The 22,884-nt window shown below is 37.3% G+C and overlaps 1 protein-coding gene across 2 annotated transcripts in view; it reads left to right on the plus strand.

Annotated features, from left to right (window-relative positions):
* LOC117422488 (RAC-alpha serine/threonine-protein kinase-like) overlaps positions 1 to 22,884 on the plus strand; it is a 49,395-nt gene that overhangs the window by 18,459 nt on the left and 8,052 nt on the right. For both annotated transcript variants that reach the window (XM_034918288.2, XM_034037603.3), the window contains 8 exons: positions 14,186 to 14,314; positions 16,745 to 16,856; positions 17,590 to 17,737; positions 18,272 to 18,403; positions 18,510 to 18,575; positions 19,611 to 19,679; positions 20,103 to 20,228; positions 20,391 to 20,519. In XM_034918288.2, coding sequence (XP_034774179.1) covers positions 14,186 to 14,314; positions 16,745 to 16,856; positions 17,590 to 17,737; positions 18,272 to 18,403; positions 18,510 to 18,575; positions 19,611 to 19,679; positions 20,103 to 20,228; positions 20,391 to 20,519 — 911 coding nt within the window. The remainder of the gene's footprint in view (positions 1 to 14,185; positions 14,315 to 16,744; positions 16,857 to 17,589; positions 17,738 to 18,271; positions 18,404 to 18,509; positions 18,576 to 19,610; positions 19,680 to 20,102; positions 20,229 to 20,390; positions 20,520 to 22,884) is intronic.

Genomic DNA, 22,884 nt, shown 5'->3' on the forward strand with positions numbered 1-22,884 from the left:
TTTGCCACAGTCCTTGGACAATGTTATGATTATTGCTACAATCATTGGCGAATTGCATTTGTTTGCAAGTACTGTACTTCCAGCTGCCAGAACTGCCTGTTGGCTGCGAAGGGTTAGACGCAAATTTTTCAGACAGTAAAGGCTGCTACCCACCAGACACGATGTGGCAAGCGAAACTGCAGTGATGCGACAAAAATAAATATAACCTATACTTTTTGATAAGTATCTTTCACACAACAAGCGACAGAGCTTTATGACAAAAGTCATGACAATTATAAAGATACAGATTTGAAAGACAATATATGGGAGTCCATTTCAAAGGAACTGGATAAGCCTGGTATGTACGATTTATTGTCATATATGTTGAAATCCCGTCGGAGAAGACCCTCATAATCTCCACCTCATGTTGACGAATATGTACCAGTCTTGATCATAGTTTTGGCAATAGCAATTTGTAATAGTTGTATAGATCTGGCAGTTTCTAAACCTGTCGCTTCTGGTGTGTATGGAAGAAGTATCTCGTTGCCAATTAAAAAATCTCATCGCTTCTGGTGTGTGGAGACCTTAACACATGTTTCTGAAATATCTACATACCCCTGAAGAAGAGACTTTGAAAGTGGAACTTAAAGAAGCAGACATTATTTACAACTCAGAGGAGTCTACAAGTAGACGGTACCGATGCTGTGTGCAAGTTTTCGATGCTTCATTCCATTTGACAAAATGAAATCTTAATTCACATAGAAAAACCGTCTTGAAGCAGAACCACAAGTGACACAAATGACAGGCTTGCTTTTGATTTAAACACTTAAGCCTCTGTGGATCTAATATTATGCCATGGTTTCATTTTGTAATCTGGTTATTTATTTTACAGTTCAGGATATAAAAGTGCATTTTATATTGGCTAAAAAAAAATAATAAAAAGAAGTATTTCTGAAAACCGTTGCTACCCCTCACCCGTGGATCTTGCCCCACACGCCATACACACTTTTGGAATGGCTCTGGCAATGTTGACCGCATAATGATTGCATGTCCATGCTTCATTTAGAGTTCCTGTGTAGTATGTACAGTAATTTTAATATGTTAACGTACTGAAACATTTCTGAGGGGGGCCCAGCAAAAAAAAAAAAAAAAAAAACCTGCTTTAGACAACTGCAATAGCTTTTCATTCTGTGGTCAGAAGCGTTCTGAAATGTCTGACCTTATTTTAAACTGTGAAAAATGGCACCATGAAAAGAGGAAATTGATGCTTAATATAAAATGGCTAGTTCCTACTAAACCACATCCTCTGCATTTACCACTGTATACGGTGAGTTCTTGTTTTTTTACTATCTAGTGTTCAGTAGAAGCAGGATGTTGGGGCATTGTAACAGTACAAAAAATAAATAAAAAACATACTGGTTTGCTTTATCCTGGCTTACCCATCATTGACCCCTACCCAGATATTATTTCTAATTTTTATATGCATTTATTTATTTATTTATTTATTTATTTGTTGCATCAAAGAAAAAACATTTATGTTTGTGGTGCACCAATACAGTTCTGAAAAGTGGAGGGTTTTACTAACTGCTTGTAGTTGTATGATCTGCTGGCTTTCATTTAATGGTCTCTATTGTAGATTCAATGGATCCAAACAGTGGTGGATCCAAGTACTGCCATCATTTTAAATATTAAATCTGGACCAACTCTCTGTAAAGACAAAAAATACGCTTGAGACTCTGATGTTGGTTTTGTCAAAGCTCCCTTTTAATGATTTAAAAAAGGGTGATATTTAGATCAGCCACTGTTCAGATCAGTTGAATACACCCAGATTTTGTTTATAGTTTAGCAATTTCTCCAGTCTGCAATTTGTACCATTTTCGTAAAAGAGAATGATTAACAAACAACCATAGTTGTTTATTACACGTTTCCTCACAGGAAAGAAAAACACTTTGAATAACTGGGAGCCACTGTGCCATCTGAACACATTGTTCAAGAGCTTGTAACGTTAAAAGGCACCCCTGTCAGGTACTGTAATGTCTTTCAAACACTTTATACACAAGGATGGCCTTCACTTCCAATTCAAAATGGCCGCTTGGCAGCCATCTTGTCGGTTTTCATTGTGGTAATTATCTTTCCAAAATGATCAGGGAAACCTTGTAAGTTGTTTACTGCATTTTACTGCAATTTTTAAGTTTCAGCATGTTTTCTTACTATAGTGCAAAATAACCTTTTAAAATATCAGTTTCTTAATGGGTTTAAATAGGAGAACCTGAAGAATAATATAAACCAACAGCTGTCTTTCAATTCAGTGATAAAAACCAAGCAAACAATATGCTGTTATGGTCCTAATGGCCTGCTTTATATGATGTGTAATGTCAAATAATTTAATGATGGGATATTTTGCCAATAAGCCAAACTTCAATAAGAATGGGACTAGCTTTATAGGGAAACATGGTGATCAGCAACACAGGTTTTAGAATATGTGGATATCAGGAGGAGCCGTACTGCATCTAATTGATACTGTAAACGTTTCAATTTTGTGAATCGCTACTTCAAGAATTTTAAGATCGGCTCAAACTTATGTTGACAGATTAATCTCAGAAAAAGTAACAGCTCTCTAAGGGAGAGCTTCACATTATGTTTATTTTGATAAAAAAAAGATACCAATATGTTAAGATGAAATATCTGTAATCTTAAAGTATAAAAATGTAGGAAATGAAACATCATATATACATATCACTGCATAAACCATCCATTATAGACAATTTAGACCCAAAATTGTGATTGTAATTTCAATGCTGACCTACTCGGAAAATACAGGGGCATTTCCCAGAGCCCAAGCAACCCCTAACAGTACAGCATGAACCTGTCTGCACAGACTGGGTGTAAAGGAGTTTTCTAGTATCTCTATGTACAGTATGTAGATTTATTAAAAAAAAAAAAAAATGTAAAGAAAAGCAAGTTGTATAATGCCTTTGTAATACGAGACAGCGTTTTGCTAAATGTTGTGTAAAAAGTAAATTGTGTGGCAGCAGATGTTGGGAGCGGGATGGATGGGAGTACAACAGGAGGACAGTGATGGGCATCTCCGTCAGCTGTCTCCGCTCTCCACAGGCCTGCTGTGTGGGTACTTTGGTGTGGAAAAACAGCCCGCTCTGCAACTGTGAAGTTTGGCATCGCTGGCATCCGTGCGTGCTTGCAGATTAGCACAATGTAGTTGACTTCCAGTTTCACACAAGTTAAGCTGTTAAAGGGGAGCATTTTATTTGGCATGTTCTCTTTTGCTCGCTTCAGAACATAAGAACAAAATGTCACTTGTTTTATTTTTAGTCTTGAACACATTTACTTCACAGAGCATTGTGAAAGTAAGTTTGTTGGAAATGATAGAAAGTGTAACGTTTTATCCCCTTATGGTGCTGCTGTACTGCGTCTTTATACAGCTGAATTATTCAGCACCTCCTAAAGAAGATTGCTGACCACGCAGTCCACTTGTGTTATACACATCATCTGAAATGCTTTTTTACAGAATCAAGTTTGATTGTTTAGTTTTTTGATTTCTTCAAATCTTCCAATGTAGTGTTTTATTTATTTATTTATTTTTTTTATAAAAGATGCTTACTGCTTCCTTCAGAAGTTGGGGGTGGAAATCTCCACTCCAGCAGAATGTGAAATGTCAGTCATTCTGGGCAGGATATGAATGCACCTGCCAACCAATGCTATTATCCCTCTATTAAAGTCTATCTTGTATCGGGGGAATGCAACTAATTTTCAGCCCTGTTGTATATTTCAAAGTACATAACAGTGATATTAATAACAAATTAATCGTTTGGCTGACAAACAGACATTTTTAGTAAGCTTCCGTACCACCAGGTTTTTTTTATATTGTTAAAAATGAAGCAATATTTTAATATTTAGTTTAGAAAAAAAAAATCCTTCCGAAAACTATTTGTATGTTAGAACCAAGGTAAAACTAGAAGACACATATTACAACTAATGGCTTTGTCAGTGTTGGTCTGCCTTGTTTTATTACTCTCATTGTTTTTGAGTTGTTTTGATTGACTTTGCAGGGCGCTGCAGTCTCTTAATTACTCTGTGTTTGTGTGTGTGTGTTTAAGTATTTACCAGGAAACCTGCATGCAAAGAGGCTGCCTCTTCTTTTTTTAAAAAAGAAAAAATTCCCACAGTGGCGACTCAATACTCACACAAGATATGGTAATCGGCAGGTGCAGCGAGCAGGGAAGAAGAAGCAGAGGCTGTCTAGCGAGCGTGAGAAAAGGGGACAGGCTCTGGGAGCTATTCTACAACTGCGGCGGCAGCAGCAACAACAGCAGCAATGGCACTTGAGACAGAGTCATTCCTCCCAAACCTGTTGACTGTGTGCCAAAAGCTCTGCAGTGTAGTACCATCCAGCTGCATGAGAAAAAAAAGAGACAAAACTCCTGGGCTGATTTGTCTTGCTTCTGAATTGGCCTGTTGTGAGAATGGACTGCCATATATGGTCATTGAATGACTGTGAGGCCATGCTAAGCCTTTGGAGTGTCAGTCTGCTGCAGACAGTCTGCTTACTCAGGGCTGACCTCTCCATTGGGGGGGTGCTCTTGACTGCAGTCTGAGCCGGCTCATTAAGATGCAGGGCACAGGGAGGCTGTCCGCAGCTGCACGCTGGAGGCAAAGAAGGAGGCTCGGAATAGACAGGGGCGAGGGGGTGACCAAAGAAAACCAACAAAAGACACAGCCCCCTTTTTGTTTTCCCTAATCCCCTCCCCTAGTCTCTCAACAGCAACAGTGCTCAGGAAGTCCCTAGTAACACAGAGCTGTTCATTTATACGCTTTATATGCATTCCATTTTTTTTTTCTTTAATACATGTCGTTGGAGATATTGTAGAAGTGCAACAGTGATGCGTATTTGGATCTTCTATAGGGGTTGGGGTAAAAAAATGGAAACATCTCGATTTTGTATAAATGGGCTGTGCCCCAATGATTTTTTTACATTCATACTCTCCCTATCCCATTTAGTTTCTGTCTTTTAACAAAATGGTCTAATCACTGAAATGAGCATTTGACCTTATTATGCATCATACATAGCCCATCAGGATCATCACATCTATTGTGTGTATATGATATGCATCGTATCGTGACATTTAGTATATCGTTACACCTCCTAACAGCTAGCATCTCTGACATATTTGGTATTATACTGTGTCTCCCAGTTGCAAGTCAGTTTGTCACAATTGGCAACACTGGATCAGACAGACATCGACTGAGTACTGCTAGTGAGCATTTGGTTCTTATGTATCCAAGACTGCACAAATTGCTGATGATTAACAAGGAACAGCCTCAATAGGGATGACTAAGGGCTCATCTGGTAAACAGGCATGAAGTAGAGGCAGTATTTCATTAGGTAACGTATCCCCTCCACAACAATTTAAACACTGCAGACTCGCAGGTAATGCGTGCTGCTAATTGAGCGCCTGCACTTGGTTCAAATGTTGTCCATCCCCTACTCTGAAGGAGCTGCTGTATTTTGGCAATACAGTACTATATTCATTAAAAGTAACACAACATTGTAAACGAACGGATTAGGATATAGTCTTCCAATTGTGATGAAACATTGCAAAGACATTCATTAGCTCAAGCTCGGGTGCATCTGCATCAAGGCGACCCACTTATTAATGCAAACTTCAGATTGTTTTGTTTCTTTCCCAATTTCTTTTTTTTTTTTTTGCCGAACCTGCAATGAACAGACAATAAAGACAGCATTAAGGTAGGTGAGTTCACTGTCTTATTGTTGCAGGTTCTTCCAGCATTTAGTATTTGATGATTTTATATGTGGAGTCAACCTGCACTCAAAGCACCTGCTAAATGATGACGTGAAAATAATGCAGAAGATTCCATTAAAAAAAGCAGTTTGCTTAGAATAATTAAATTAGCATATAGATCTAAAACATCTGTGCATGCTTTATGCATGATCAGCTGTACTGTATGGTTAGCAATACTGTAAGGAGGAAGCTTAAAGATTTACTGTCCTTGTCTCCATGTGAGTCAGTTTTCTGTGTAGAGTAAGGTTGTTCAGTCCAGCAGGCATAAGTAATTGGTTTTAAAGAGCATACAAAGGAGTTATCATTTTAAAGATACTGTACTTGAAACTTTAGTCTAGAGATACAAATTACTTACCTGTACATTTGTAGCATTTTTTAAAAATTATTTTTATACAAAACTATTTTTACTTTTTCTAATTTTATTTTTGTAGTTTTTTTTAAAAAATTGTGGATAAGGTTTACATTTTTTTTTTCTACTGAATATATTTTGGTCCTTTTTTGTTTGTATTTATACTTCAGTTTGCAGATATTTCACAACACTATACAAGGAAAAGTTGCTACTACTTCTGGATTTGAAATCATTTCCTGTTCTGTGATTTAGTTTTACTCCAGTGGGCTAGCTGCAAACAGGCCACGTGGCCTACCTATCATGGATGAAACCGAATGTGCATCTGAATTAAACTATTAGAAATCCAAGAACCAAAATAAATTTAACACAAACAATAATGCTGCTGTATGTTTTTTAAAACCTTGAAGTGTTTCTGCTGCAGCCAGGGCAGATGCTACATTCTTGCTGGGAGGAAGCTCACAGCACACCTTTTCAATGTCAGCATGTTTACAGTGTGTTCAGCAATTCTAGCTGAAAAAGTGGTGTTTTATTTATTGTATTTATTTTAAACTGATCGGGGGGACCTTCAGTTCTTTGGGTTGTCTCTCAGCAGCATGAAGAAATTGACAGCAAATTCACCATCTGCCTTGACCATGTGCTATAAATATCTACTAAACGTTTTCTTTTAAAGTGAAAGATGTTTGTACACTTTTAGAGAATCTTCTGCTGTCCACTGCTGTCTGGAAATCCCCCAGTGAATGCAGGAAGTAGCATTTAAAATGTAGTAGCAATTGTACCATTTCCCCACAAATTTCTGACCCCTGTTTTGTTTTTCACCCTTCCTGGTTGCCGCACAGGGCTTTTCTTTGTTAATCCATACTTTTAAAACTAATAGAATGAATCTAAAATAGTGTTGAAAATATAATGTCATTGTCAATTAATATTTTGTTTTATTATACTGAAAAAATATTACCATTAAATTGTTATTCTCCACAATACTCTTTTGACAGTCATTTAAAGCTTTTTTTTCTTGCTGTATATACCCTACTTATCCCGGAATTGTTAATTAACAGATTCTGGGGTGTTAACTAAGATCCATGTAATTGGATTGGTCAATTTATTTTAATTCAGTTTCTGAATAGATGCTGTCTGAATGGATGAAAATGTGGAACAGACACTAATGATATGTCAGCTCTTCAGAATTACACAAATGTTCATATAGTATCTAATTTTAAAATGTGAAAAATGTGATGAAATCAAATATGTTGGAGAGACTGGAACTACTTTATATAAAAGAATTCAGAACCACCTTTCGTTAATTAGAAATAAAAAAATGAATGAACCAATAGTACAGCACTTCACCAGTCAGGGACATGACATAAATGATGTAAAGTTTGTAGTATTAGAACAGCTCAAATTAGACAATGCGACATATAGAAGAATAAAAGAAAGTAAATGGATAAATAGACTGAACACGATTATGCCAGCGGGACTCAACAGAAAAGAATGAACTAATTAACTTCAATAAATATATAACATTTAAATAAATAAACAAAATTCATTCAAAAGTTGTGCATGCTGATGCGCTGGGGAGGCCAAATCTAGACTGATCCTCAGAGCCAGCATTGCATGATATAATAAAAATATAAGTTTATGTAAAGTACTGTTAATTGGAATTAATACAGATTCAAAGATAGAAGTAAAAATGATGTCACAATATATAGAACACCATTACATCATGTAAGAATAAATCATGAATTTGAATGTAAACAATAACAAGTAGTTGTCATGCCGTCAAAAACCTATAAATACCTCCAATGTTTGGATTCAAACACAGGCTCCCTTGAGAAAGATATGTACAACATATCGAAACGTTGGGCAGCTGGCTCTTTGAGCTAAAATATATATATATATATATATATATATATTTTTTTCTGTTGCCCATGTTATTTTCTTAATGCTAGGAACAGAGGATCAAATTGAAATGATTTTCATACTCTTCGGCCCTGTCCACACTATGCCTTTAAACCGTCTTAAGTGCTAAGTACGAGTAACGTCTACACTACACAGCGTTTAATACCATACTCAAGAACTGGACTCCAGACCACCTCGGGTAGTCTCAAGTCCGGTTCTAAATTAGATTGCATCAGGTAGTGTAGTTTGTCAGACGTGTGGACGCTGTAAAAAAAACTACATTTTTCTGTGTATCCTCCAATATCCCAAAATGCTTTTTGATATGTTTTGCCGCGTGAACATTGCAACTACAGTACTCGGAACAGGCACCTGAAGGAGTTGAGAATGACTATCAATAGGCTTGTTGTAAAACAGTGAATCATGGAGCGACGTGATCAGATGCTGAAATCACAGCACACTGATATCTGGAGCAATGAAATTGGTCAAAAAGAACTCGAGTTAAAAATGGAATGCCAACCTTATGATAAAATGTACCTTGTGTTTAAGAAACAAAACCATAACATTTATGTTAAGAAGCGCTATATCTTCTGTGGGCACGGGCTCCATATTTGCAAGGTTGTAACCAGACAGTTCATGGTGGGATACTATCGTATTAAGTACCACAGTCCATTGCACTGCTAGGAACAGTAACCAAATTATTTTGAAGTGTTTGTACACATTAAGCCCGACTAAATATGAACGGTACTTTGAGCTGGTTTAATTAAAGCGTTTTTGAGTACGGTTCTCGAGATCGGTTATGTAGTATGGACAGGGCCTTTAGTGTGCCAGGTACAATAAAATATGTATGTTTGTGTAACGAGAGATCTAGGCTGGCTATCGGGCATATGTGTGATCCTGCAAAGGGGGGTGGGGGTTGGAAGCCCTATTGTACCCGCCTGCCAATCATGGCGATGAGCGAGGGTGTGTCGCGTGGACCTCTTTGATTGGTTGGGGGACGGGTTGGTCCCATAAGAATGACGTGCTGGTACCCTGTTAACCTGTGCGGCGTCTCAGACACTTTCTGACTCCTGTGTTATCAGTGAACCACCCACACACGCTCTCACAGTTTGTTTAATATTTGTGTTAGTTCATTTTCATTTCGGTAAAGAAACACATCTGGTGTATAATGAGAAATGACGGAGTTAAATGTATAATATGGGTTGACTGGAGGTCTTAGTATAGTAATTATTTACCTCTTAAAACGACTTTAAGACTACATTGTGCAACACCTGCAGGATATATTCAGATAAGAACATTTACGAAAGCGTGGAGGCCGTTTGGCTCATCTAAGCTTGTCTGGTTCCTAGTAGCTGATTGATCTGAGAACTTTGTCAAGTTGGGTCTTAAAGGATCCATGTGATTTTGCCTTTGACTAGGTGGCCCATTCGATACGCTCACCACTCTGTGTGAAGAAGTGCCTCTTTTCCTACTGTCCTAATCCTGTTTTCTGTTTTTTTTGTTTTTTTCAAGTATTAGTTAGGGCTAACTCTTCGTAGCCCTGGGATTAGTTTGGTTGCTCTTCGTTGGACTCTCTCCAGGGCCACAATGTTCCTGGGTACTATGTACAGTCTAACCAGTGCATTATACAACCTCATCATAACCTTCTTGGATTTGTACAAGTTTATTGACCTGTGACAGGTCATTTGATATCTGGTGATATGACATGGGACAGACCTGCAGCCAGTGTTACACATGAAATTAACTTTGCTGGTTGTTTAAAGCCATAATGCCAAACTCTGTAAGACCCCTTTTTTCTTTTTCTGCTGTATAGAGGTAAAGCCAAATTCACGATTGTCTGTACCTATTCAAATGAGAATTCTAAAAACTGCATGGCTGTAGTGGAACAAGAGAACAGGTGATTTTCCAGGTAAAATCTGGAAGTGAGGAGTTTAACAAAAAAAACAAATGGCCAAGTGACGCTGCTATAAGATGCCAGGGAAGCATGTATATCTGTGTGGGTGTGTGTGTTTGTGGATTAAGGGGCGTGGAGCTGGCAGAGTTTCTGGATCTAGCTAAGACGTGCAGCAGTTGGTAAATAAAGATGAATTCTCTTTTGTTTGGCAGGCCGTGCAGTTCATTATTCTCCACTTTACCCAGCGAGCGTCCCAGGGAACGGCAGCTGTTTGTGATGTAAAGACACTCTATCAGGACTAGACAGCTTCTCTTCTGTACTCCAGACTGAGAAAAGAGGAAGGTGTTCCTTCTCCGTAACAAAACCTGCAACTTTCTTTATTGCACTGGGGTTTCTCTGGAAAGGAAAGATAACCTGAACTACAAAACTGATGCATATACACTGTAGGTGATCCTAGTGTACAGTGACCATGTCTGAGAGAAGGTCAAGGTTGTTAATCTAGGCACACATAAAGGATCATATGCTAGATTTGCTGGGTGTATTGAAATGGACTTACATATTTGTCTATATCTGAGCCCTCTGGTGGGGGGAACAAAATTGTGGACCAAATGGCATTTTTGCAAACTAGAAAACAATTATTCACTTGAAATGGCCAAATTTCAAAACCCAAAGCAGAAATTCACCTCTGTATTCTAGGGGTCAGTGTTACTGAACAGGGTGTACAATAAAACACATTAAAAAAATAATAATACAGTAAGCAATGTATACATTTTATTACACAATCTCAATTGTTTTGATATTTGTGTACAGTTACTTGGTCTGTTGAACAAGTTTGAACACGTATCCACTGTTGGCCATCTTTGCCAGGATCCTTCCAATGTTTACTTTGGGTATTGTTTTATTCACCGGGTGCCTGCATTTTGTAGTTGGTGTCAACAGGGAAAGAATCCATGAATAGAACAACACGCTCTCCTGGATGTACACCGGGCTGTAAATGATGAATGTGCATGAAAGGGAACCATTAAAAGCAACATTTGTCAATTTAACATACAGAACAGTGCAGTCTTTGAAAAGCAAGCTTTCCCTACATTTTCTATCAAAATAAAATATTGTGTTAAAAGCTAATAATTGATTTGGGACAAACTGCAAGGAAAATGAATAAATAAATCGGGATTTGCTATGCCACACAAGTGTTTAGCCAGTCAGATATTTGTATGTGTCTCTCCTTTGTTCTGTGCACATTTTTATGATGGACATGAATATTCAAATCGAGCTCTGGCCACTGTACATACATACCATCGCAGAAACCAGTTGGGGACTAATGAGATTGGATCCGCATTTTAAATAAATAAATAAATAAAAAATACAAGTAAATAAATACATTTAGTGTCCCCATTATACTACCCCCAATTTTCTCCCAAATGTCCAGTTACATTCCCCTTACCCTGCACACCACATGGCTGTGCTTTTACCAGGTGAGCAGTGTGGACCATTTTCCTGGAAAGAATCCCATGTCCCGTGTATCTATAATGTATGCTGATAGATTCAGTTCAGCATTTGTCTTGAATGTGTTTGAGCTTTTTCCTTAGAAAGCCTATGTGATGTAGAGATTCAAAACAGTAAAGCAGATATTATCTGCGGTATGGCCATGCTGACTGTTTGTTTTGTTTTTTCCTGTTTTGTAGAATGGAGCTGCTGTATTTTTAAGATATATTTAATGTAGGGTCTTTCCAGCAGATCTGAATCAAGTATGGTCCTTGCCCCTTCCGTCAGTGGCCTAATTAAGTGTTGGTGGAAAGCCCCCACTTGGAGAACAAATGGAGATTTCTACAAGACACAGACCTTTTTCTCACCATATGGGGCTTTGTCTGTTTTTTGCTTATTTCTTTAACTAAAATAGCACATCATAAACTGAATATACAGTACAACTGGAATACAGCTTTCCACATAATAAGATAGTGCCATTGACACCTAGTCTGCCATTTTAGATTGAGAATGCAACTTGAAATTAGTTTGGTCTTCTGTTTGCATTGTCTAAACAAGGAAGTAATTCAGTATCCATTACAGTAGATGAACCCTGATTTCTGATAAATATCCTTTCATCCTGAAACAAACCTGTAGGTCAGTATTTTTTCATAGGTGGTCCATATCCTTGCAAAGATTGCTGCTGTTGCTGTGTGTTGGTTTGTAAACCGCAACAAGTAATTTTGGTCTGTGTATTGTAGATTATGGTAACATTTCTGTGGAAATCTAATAATTTTATGTACTCTAGATTATGTTGGTTCATCCCCCCCTCTAAGTGTTTAATGACAGAGAATGTGAAACTTAAAAAAAAAAAAAAAACTAAGATACATCTGTTTTAAATGTTGTATATGTAAGATAAAGGAAATCAAGACATTTTAATTATGTAACTTCTCATGTAGCTACCACTAATTACATGACATGCCCCAGTGATGGTTTTCTCTTCATTAACAAGTTTGACTGATGCACAATATATTTATTTAATGACTGCACGGAAACCTGTTTTCATCACAAAAACTAAAAAAAAACCTTTTTAAAACTGCTACAGAAGCTTAACTAATTTCTAAATTAACTACGGTTATTTAAAACACTTGCACTGCAAAATGGAGATGAAAAATCTCCCTACGTGTCATTATGAAATATGGCAACAGCAGTAATAACATATTGGACATCTGCTCTGAATCTAAATATAAAGCATACAGTATTTTTAGGCAGATGTTTCTTAACTTAAAATGATTCATGTTGCATTGTCAGAGATGTAGTAAATCAGGTGCTATATTTACAATGGTTTTCATCCTGTTTTTAAATGACCCAATCTTGTTTCTGTATATTTTAATGTTTGTTCCTCCTTGCACAAATACGGTAAAACAAAAAACAAATCTGTAGTCCATTTATTTTTATAGCCATATATTAAAAGACTTGACAAAGTTAAACCTAGCCAATACCTTTAGTGCAGCACAGAAAACAGGACCAGAGGACACAGCTGGAAACTAAGTGGAGGGAGATTTAGGATAGTGTGGGAGAAGACACTTCACTACATGAGTGTGGTGATGGAATAGGTTACCTATCCATGTTGTGGATGCCGAATTTAAGCTTTTAAGACCTGATTTGAGAAAGTGATATCAACCAGCTGCTTGGAACCAGATGAGCATTGATGGGCCAAAATGGCCTTCTCGCATTCATAAATTCTTCTATTAACCTGGGTTCACTAGTGGGTCACTTAGTTAAAGACCTGAGGCATGCAGGGGAGGTTCAATTCCAGTTTTGTGCCCAATTGCCCAAATGGTGACCATTTAAAACGCCTTGATAAAATTAGGTATAATACATTTTAAATGGTCTGTTCCCTTATGACATACAGTTTTAAATTGATGGTGGCTGCTTTAACAGTGATTTTCATGAATATCAACTGGCTTGTGTCTCTGAGGCAATGAAAAATGAAATTGACTAACTCAATGGGCCCAAGCACGTTTGGCAAAGGAAACGGGCCAATTTGAAAAGGATCCCACATGAGGTTAATTTGCACAGCATGGGGTTAATTTGCAGCAACCGTGATTATAAATAAATTACATTTTATTTAATAAATAGTCAGTCCTGTGTCTGTGGCAGCTTTAACACATTTAAGCTGTTTTATGTATTTTGGAACATCTGTTTAGAAATTTCCCAAAACATCAACACAATAAATAGATTTTTCCATTGAGTCACATTGTGCGTTTTGGAGATGAATGATGTCGACAGCATTGCTTCTGCCATGAGACTGGATAATATAGGACTAAGCTGGATATTACTCTCTGTTTTCAATAAACCTGTATAGGTCACTTCTCCAGTTTCATAGCAAGTGACTTAATGGGACCATGATGAACCACTTTTCTAAAAAGTTTAAAATCAATCAACTACTAGGAAATAGGCCAGCATTGGTGTGTCGAATGGCCTCCTCCTACTCTTCCTTTTCCTCCAGATCACGTATTTTCTTATGTCCTTATGTTTTAAGACATATCTGACTGTGTTAACTGTTGTGAATGATATCAGATTACCAAATTTAGAAATCCCTTCTCAGATTAATCTGTGTTTTGTACTGTGTGTTTTAAGTAGACTCACACTGGTCACTGTGCTTTGCAGTGGAAGTCTTATTGTCATCTGTACTTGAGTATAAACTGATCATATACCTGCTGATCTTGGGGATGGTTGTGATGTATCATTTTCTGAAATTGTTTCTCTTTTTCTTTTTTCTTTCAGGAGAGTACATAAAAACATGGAGACCAAGATATTTTTTACTAAAGAGCGATGGAACATTCATTGGGTACAAGGAGAGACCGCAAGATGTGGATCAGTTGGAAACGCCATTAAATAACTTTTCTGTAGCAAGTAAGTGTGCTTTTTAAAACTAGGTTGTCAGTTATGAGATTTTGTCAACACTCTCATGACTTTTTTAGGTGAAATGCCAAACAGATTCCTATATAGCCTTAGATAGGAACTAATATCGGTAGTGACTATTAGAGTGATGCAACGCGACTGGTGACTGGCTCTTAAAGCAGTGTGTTGTACTAGTATACAATTTAATTTACAAGACTGAATGTCTCCTTTAACTAGTGGCTTTAGCTGTTGCCAGAAAAGAGAAAAACAATGTGTTTGGTATTTGCCTTGAGGTGTTTTGCACTTCCATTAGATACATTAGTATCAAATTTGAAGTTTTGAAAGAAATAAAACATTGTCATATTAGAACATGATATTTGGTACTACTTTAGGTTGCCTTTTTTCAGGCCACTTGTTACACTTACACTTCCTGAATCATTTCACCTCTGGGTCAGTGCATGTGACTGGCTGCAAAGTATGTCAGTCAATAGGGTAAGCAGCTATTTGGTTTATGACAGGACAGAAGCCATTGAAGGGGTGGGAACAATTTCACCCTCCAGGTGAATTGACCATTAACTGAAAGCATGGCTTCCAAACAGATTTCTTTTAAACAATTGTAGTAACATATATCATGTTTTAAAATAAGAAAACACGTTTGCTATAATAGGTGTTTCCTTTAAAACTATACATTTGAGACCTGTATAAAGGATAGAAGTGCACAACACGTATGATTTTATATTTTGTCAGCTGCAATCACTTTAATTAGTATTTCGACACCTTGTATTATTCATTCATTCATTCATTCATTCATTCATTCATAAGTTTCACCGTCAATATGACTGAATTGTTAAAATTGAAATACATGAATGACAAACTATAAATCAAGACATGCTTGAATGTTCTATGAATTTCTTCAGTTTTGTACATTGAGGCCGTATGAACTGTGTCTTGTGTAAGCAGCAATAGCTTTTCCAACTAGGCGTGTTTGTGATAGTTTAATTATATTTAGCAACATTCCCGGTCCAAATGGAAATCTATGATTTATACCATTGATATAATAATAGAGTAACACAAATAAATGAAAATGTTTTTGGTTGCAGTAAGACAATGTGGAAAGTTTGAAGATACAAGTCAGTTCTGTTCTGCAGATGATTGAACAGAGTAATTAGACAGCATATTGTTCACTAAACAAAACAATCCCAGTTGACATTTGTGAATTATAGTGGTTATTAACAAGCTGATCTTGGGTATTTATCTTGCCACACATAGTAGTCTGCGCTATCAGCAAACTTTAAGGCAAAGTTGAAAAGAGATCTGTCTTTCCCTGTTGTCTCCTGTTATAAAAGCATGTAAAACAGGCTTTCCCTGATGCGTTTGTTTCAGCAAATTACTGACGCGGTACAGTATTGATGTACGAAACTATTAAGAGTTCACATTGAAATTGAGGCAGATCAGTATACAAATAGCCCAGTCTAGAGCCTGGATTTTCAGAAATTGTCTTTCAATGGAAAAGGCTTTTTCCTCCCCTTGAATGGTGATGATTTATTATTTTTGTATTATTTTTTTACCCAAAATTTTTAGTTCATTCATATTTATTTAATAGAGTAGATCATTATATTGATTTTAAGAAAGTTTGAATCAGAAGGAAGTGATGTCACAATACTGTAAAATGTTATACTGTTACACTGTTCTTATGTAACTGTATATTATAAAATATGTAGTATAGGGTGATACATACAAGCAGATTTTACACCCACTCAAGCTTAGAGCAGCCAGTGAGCCAACTGGATGATGGCTTGTATCATACAGCACCCTATAGAATATTCTATATTTGTTCTTGGTGACCAGCACAAAGCTTTCTGTACGCCTCCCTCTGCTGGATCCCTTTTACCAATTTGTAACCTTATCCTTACCCCCACCTCCCAAAGACCAGGACATAGTGGAGGTATGCGATATGAGATATAACTAGAGAACCAGTTATCCAATTATAATAAAACTTAATATGGACATTCAATATTACAAAAAATATCACAATCTAGGTAATGGAGACCACCTACAGGCTTTGTTCAGCTAATGAAGGCATGACATTTTACACGTTACACAAAAGTATTCAGTGTAATGTGAGCATAGGTCAGTCCTTGAGTCCAGTGTGATTTGGTCTATCTGCACATATACATATTATTTTAAAATATATCTTGAGAGCCACTCATAAAAATATGATTGAACATTTGCTGTGTATTTAAGAGAAGCAATCTGACTCCTCTCCACTGGCACAGTACATACGAGTCCTTTCTTTAGCACCAAAGCCATTGATAAAGAGGCTAAGGACTAAGCAGCTAGCCTGTTTTATTCAATTTCCCTAGGCTCTGATGGCTGCTGTGGCAATAAAGGTAAAGGACTCATACTGTCTGCTTCTCTTTACTCTGCTCTGAATCTGTGTAGAGTGCCAGCTGATGAAGACAGAGCGGCCGAAACCAAACACATTCATCATGCGGTGCCTGCAGTGGACCACCGTGATCGAGCGCACCTTCCATGTGGAAACTCCTGAGGAGCGGTGAGTGGGCTGGCATTGGCACAGGGAGGCTCTCCTCTGGAATTTATATTTTAGAGACATTAATAATTGTAATAATTGTTCAACTGCTTTCATTTGAAGCCAATTTAATTGACTAACAGTGATTTCAATTTAAGTAATGTGTTGCCACTGTGAGAAGCTCATTTTAACAGAACACTGCTAATTGGAAATACTATGTCATTTAAGATTTGTAGTTAAACCTTTTACAGCCTTTCTTGAAGGGTAGAAAAATATGTTCTTGGGTTTTATTTGAAGTATGAAATTTTCCATTCAAGAAGTTTTTGTTTTGTTTTTGCCGCCAGTTATTTGATAGGCCTGGAAAGGGATTTAAATGGTTCTAATGGCCAAATTCAATAGATTATTTTGTTTTCGGGAGGAAGCATTTGGGGAAACTTCACATCCGTGTAGTGGTGCTCGTTTTTTTTTTTTTATACGAAAGTGTAAGCCCTTTACTACGTTCTGTCAAACTATCTACGTGTTTCATTAGAAAACAGGTTCTGTTGACTAACCTGTGCTTTTGTTGTGTGTTTTTTTTTTAATTCTCAAAAGGGTAGTTTCAATTGTAAGGACACTTGTAACAGCAGATTGTTGGAACACTGATCTTGCTTTTTAGAAGTTTTACACGCTCCACCCTGCAACAGGGTTGCCTACGAGGCAGTGTGTCATTATTGCTCTATCATAATATCATTCTTTTGATTCGTCCTGTTTCCCATAGGGAAGAATGGACAACAGTCATCCAGACAGTGGCAGACAGCCTTAAGAAACAAGAGGAGGAGATGATGGACTGCCGGCCAGGCTCCCCTAGTGACAATTCAACCATGGAGGACATGGATGTTTGCCTCACCAAACCAAGACCCAAAGTGGTACGTCTGTATGGAGCCTGAGCTACATATAGAACATATAAATTGTTTAATTGGCATGTTGAAAACATATGGGGAACACTGGCTTTAAAACCTGTTTTAAAAATAAAACAAAACAACAGCACCTTCCAAAAAATTTTTTTATTTAATAGTAACCGTGTTATAAATACTTTTTCAACAGCTATATTCAACATCGGGGATCACTGTATATTCATATAATAATGAATAATAAGACCAAACAAATGAACAGTCTCGAATATCGGAGCCATGCTTTTCATCACAAACGTCACTGTGAAACATCTGTCAAGCCTGGTGATGAAAACAGAATTCTGGAAATAGATGGTTAGGTTTCTTGCATTTCAAATATGGGCATCAAACTAGCTCTAAAAGCATACAGGGTTTAAAAGGTTAAATGTATTGCATACTTACAGTCCCCAAAGTACACTGCGAGTCTAATAATACATAACCAGGACATATTTTAGAACTCTTTAAATGAAAGTGTTGTATGTAATTTAAATGTTCTCTTTTTCTCTCCAGACTATGCACGACTTTGAATACCTTAAACTTTTGGGTAAAGGTACCTTTGGGAAGGTCATTCTAGTCAAAGAAAAAGCAACTGGAAGACACTATGCCATGAAAATCTTGAAAAAGGAAGTTATTGTAGCGAAGGTGGGTGCGTTTTGAATCAAGACACGAATAGGGAACAGCAGACCACTTGAAACTCAAATGGTACTCGTTGCCGGTCATTCTAATTTCCCTTTCTGGTGTCTTTCAGGATGAAGTGGCCCACACCCTTACAGAAAACCGCGTGTTACAAAACTCAAAGCACCCCTTCTTGACGGTAAGACCTGCTTTCACACTAAAAACATAAGAACGTAAGAATTTACAATTTACTTATTGCAGTTGTACTGCTTCACTTGGGACCAGTATTGTTTTTGATAAGAAAAATGAGCAAATAAGTATTTGGACACTTTTTAAAACACATGATTACACAAAATGAAAGGGTTATCCTTCGACTGAACGGATTTATGTTCCTGTTATGTAAATAGGAAGTTCTGTACAGCACAAGCGTTTCCATTACTGTACAGTATCTTTGAACTGAAATCACTTAAATGTTGGTTTAAAATCAAACATTAAACATCATCCTCGAATGCATGTACTGTAAATGTACTGTGCTGCACTGTAGAAATAAGGATTTTAACTGAATCTCTACAGGTCCTATAAAAGGGCAGTGCACTCTGCATTTGAACTCCCTAAATTACACCTTGATGCAAATTAAAAAGAACTTCTCAATTTAGAGGCTAGATCAATCCCTGCAAATTGTTCTACGTGCTGCATAAACTAGGAATATTTAATGGTCGTTTTGCGTCCCAATTTAAGGTTGGTTTTGGCAGACTATATATTTTCAGTATTCAATGCAGTTTGTCTTTCAATTGGCAGCTTTCTGTGTAGTTTACTCCTCTTTGTTTCTGCTATACAACAGCGGCCAAGTGCAGAACTGTCACGATTTATGCTCAGCACGTGTGTACAATAACATCTTGCTTTTTATAACAACTTGGGTCTCCTGTAATAAGGTTAGTACAGGGTTTACAACATTCATTTCATAGGTGCACTATTTGGTTGAGGCCAAAAAGTTCAACCGAAAATAAATCCAATAGGATTGTGATTTGCGGAGAGGCAGGACTAAACCTGGTGACAAGGTCTGCTATTAGTACATACTTCCTGGCAAACACAAAGCTGGTCATTTTTGCCTACAAATACATTTGACGGTTCGTTTGAATAATATTTTCCCCAGCACAGGAACATTCTGAAGCAGCTGTCTTGTTGTGGTGTTGTATTTAAAGTACATAACAACTTCTCCTGGTTTTCTCTTCAGGGTTTAAAGTATTCCTTTCAGAACCATGACCGGTTGTGTTTCGTTATGGAATATGCTAACGGAGGAGAGGTAAGCAAATGGATGAGTGGATTTGTATCCTTGTAAGACTTAAGCATAAAGGTACAAGGAAGGTTGTGAATGTAAGTAAAATACACTTGATGGGGCTAGGTGGAGACAGGAGGGTTATTCACTTGTTTGTGCCTTACACCACCGTGGCTCAAGTGAAACAAGTATAAAAGTATTTTCATATTTTAAAATGATATTTGGCACTGTACTAGGTTTAAAAAGGCATTTCGTTTACATACTTCAGCAATCTTCTTACTAAAAAGAAGCTGCAAATAAAATGAAAATAACAATACTTGAGACGTGGTCGTTGCTTCATCCTAAAAATAAACATCTGTATATTTTTGTGGAATGTGTTTGTGTGGTTTTAAATGAGTGCAACCCTTCCTCATCCTTTCTGTGGGTTAATCGTGCTTGCTTGTGTTTCAGCTGTTCTTTCATCTTTCAAGAGATCGAGTCTTCTCAGAGGATCGCTCTCGCTTCTACGGGGCGGAGATTGTCTCTGCACTGGATTACTTGCATTCGGAGAAGAATGTTGTCTACAGGGACCTAAAGGTAGGGCAGTTACATCGATTACATGTACTAGATGGTTTCTTTAGATTCGCCTGTGCTGATGGGCTCTTTTTTTGGGGTGGTTTACAATTATGTATGGCGCTTTGTTTGTAGCTTGATCTGAAGATTTCTTTGTCAGTTACAGAGTTTTTTGTGCCTTTTTAGCTGGAAAATCTCATGCTGGACAAGGATGGTCACATTAAAATCACGGACTTCGGCCTCTGTAAAGAAGGGATAAAAGATGGGGCCACAATGAAGACTTTCTGTGGGACCCCAGAGTATTTGGCACCTGAGGTATGGGCACATACTATAGATGTCTGCTAGACTGAACTTGTAATTATAACTTTATTTTCTGGTTGACTAATAAACCACTACTGATGCTTTTTCAAAAATGTAAGTAAGAAAAACTGAAATTGACCAAAGGGGATTTTAACAAACTCCATGTCCTCCGTGGATGACAATACTGCCGTTGTTTGCATTATTCAAATAGGGCCTTGCTTTGTGTATCATGGTTATAAAAATCAGACATTTGACAATACATGTACATCTCTACATCCATGTAGGGTAGGAGCTTATACTTTTTGTAAACCCACGACTAAAACTGCTTATATCCCATAAACAATGAAATACCCCCCTCTTCCTTCCCAAAATGTATTGTATTGCCTTCAGTGTGTTTTTCTATGTAATGGAGCACTTGCAACCTAAAAAGGATTTAAAAAGAAAAATAATCCCTCTTTACACTTCATCAAAGTGGGCCATGTGACACTGCAATATGATACCCAGTGTCTGGCATGTCTGACAGACTTGGCTTATTATTTCCTAAAACCAATCCAAAACCACAGATAATTCCATAAGTATTGACTTAACTAAATGTAACTATTTTCCCTGAAATGTAGCAGTTTTGAGATACATGTTTGTTTTATATAGCAATACAACTGTCAAGTTGTCTCGGCTGTGAACTCGCTTCCTCTGTACCACAGTGAGTTTAATTAAAATACAGAAATCCAGCAACTTATTGACCTGTCAGTGTTACAATAGCATCTTGGAAATAAGAGAGATACAGTGCTTCTTCTTTATTTCACTATGTGACTTACTTAAACAGTAAAATATTGAAATCCGAGAATTCTAGTAAGAGTACAACAAATGACCCAGCCATTAATACTGTACCAAATTCAGTAGAACTTGCGTTGGTGAACCCCGCCCCCCAGCAGCTCTGAAGGTGTGTGGTGTTCCAGCCCGTGCGGTCTCTGACAGTTGGAATGCGGTGGGAGGGGGTGCTCACGTTGACACAGTTGTTGTCTAGTTGTTTTTAGCCTCTGTTTGGAATTTGTTGCGGGTTTGGCAGCTCTTTGGAAACGTGAGCTTCCGCTTGGAGAAAAGGCCACTGCAGCTACAGCTGCTTCTCCTTTGCTCTTGTATATTCAAGCGCACAGCTGTCCTGGGTTGTTCAGTCCTGACTCATGGAAGGTGCAGTTATATTTGGGGTTAGTATTAAATGCAGTGGGAACTGTCTAATTTTAAATGTAATTGAATGTATTTACATCACAACTACGGCAGAAAATACAAATTTAAAAGGTGTTCCCTGCAAAAATTGAACTTTAAAACAGTGCAAAAACACATGATGAAAAACCACATTTGTAGGTGAAAAACGCTAGAATTAAAGTAGCTACATTTAAAATGTAAATGAACACGTGAATTGTATGGTTTTGTTTTCTGGTTGACTAATAAACCATTACTGATGAATCTAGCTTTACATAATCTCCCTAAGAAATCCAAAATATGGATTGTAGCATTATCAATCAGGCTGCAGAGTCTGTTTCATCTGATTTTGAAACTGCCGAAATCCACGTCCTCATCATCAGAACCTTCATCATTAATGATGCAAGCAATTGTCCGAACCATTAATGCAAACTGCGTATGTGTGAAGTGTGCATTTAATATGCTTGCGTGGAAACCTAGTATTCCAACTTAATACAGTTAGACTTTGGATAATATTTAACTTTTGAAAATAGCAAAGCATGCCAGAATATATTGGCTATTATATTATATTCTGTTAAAGTATTTATTAGTTTTATAAAGTGTTACCTATATTGTTTTTCAACAATTGATCAATTTTATAAAGAATACACATTTTTTTTATATTTCAATCAAGAACACCATAAACGTTCACAGATTACTGTAGTTATTCCACGAATGAGGATCGCCAAATAAGTCACAAGCCCCACGATTGATGGACTGAAATACCTCTCTGAAAATTCAGGGTATTCTGTTTATATAACAAGGATGATTGTGGGAAGGTGTTTAAGCAAAACTAAACCAAAGGACCACCAAATATGAAAAAGTTATTCAATGCTTGATCTCTCAACGCTTGTTGTATAATCTTGTCTATCCACACTAATTTGTCATACTTAACGATGATGTACTAAACAGTGTTGGGTTTTTCCCCTTAATTCACAAGTAGACCCTGGTTTATGGGATAAATCCTGATACATGTCCGTACACGACCAGATAAATTCCTCTACCCTAGTTATTGTCAAACAAGTCTCTCGAACCAGGTCCCCTAAATGGGGTTGTGGTCTGGACCTCCCTGTAAAAGATGTTTCCTCTAAAACAGCACCCTAAAGAATAATATGCACCCAACTGTAAAAACAAGACCTCT

This window comes from Acipenser ruthenus, chromosome 15 (genome assembly GCF_902713425.1).
Source record: "Acipenser ruthenus chromosome 15, fAciRut3.2 maternal haplotype, whole genome shotgun sequence".
NCBI classification, from domain to species: Eukaryota; Metazoa; Chordata; class Actinopteri; order Acipenseriformes; family Acipenseridae; genus Acipenser; species Acipenser ruthenus.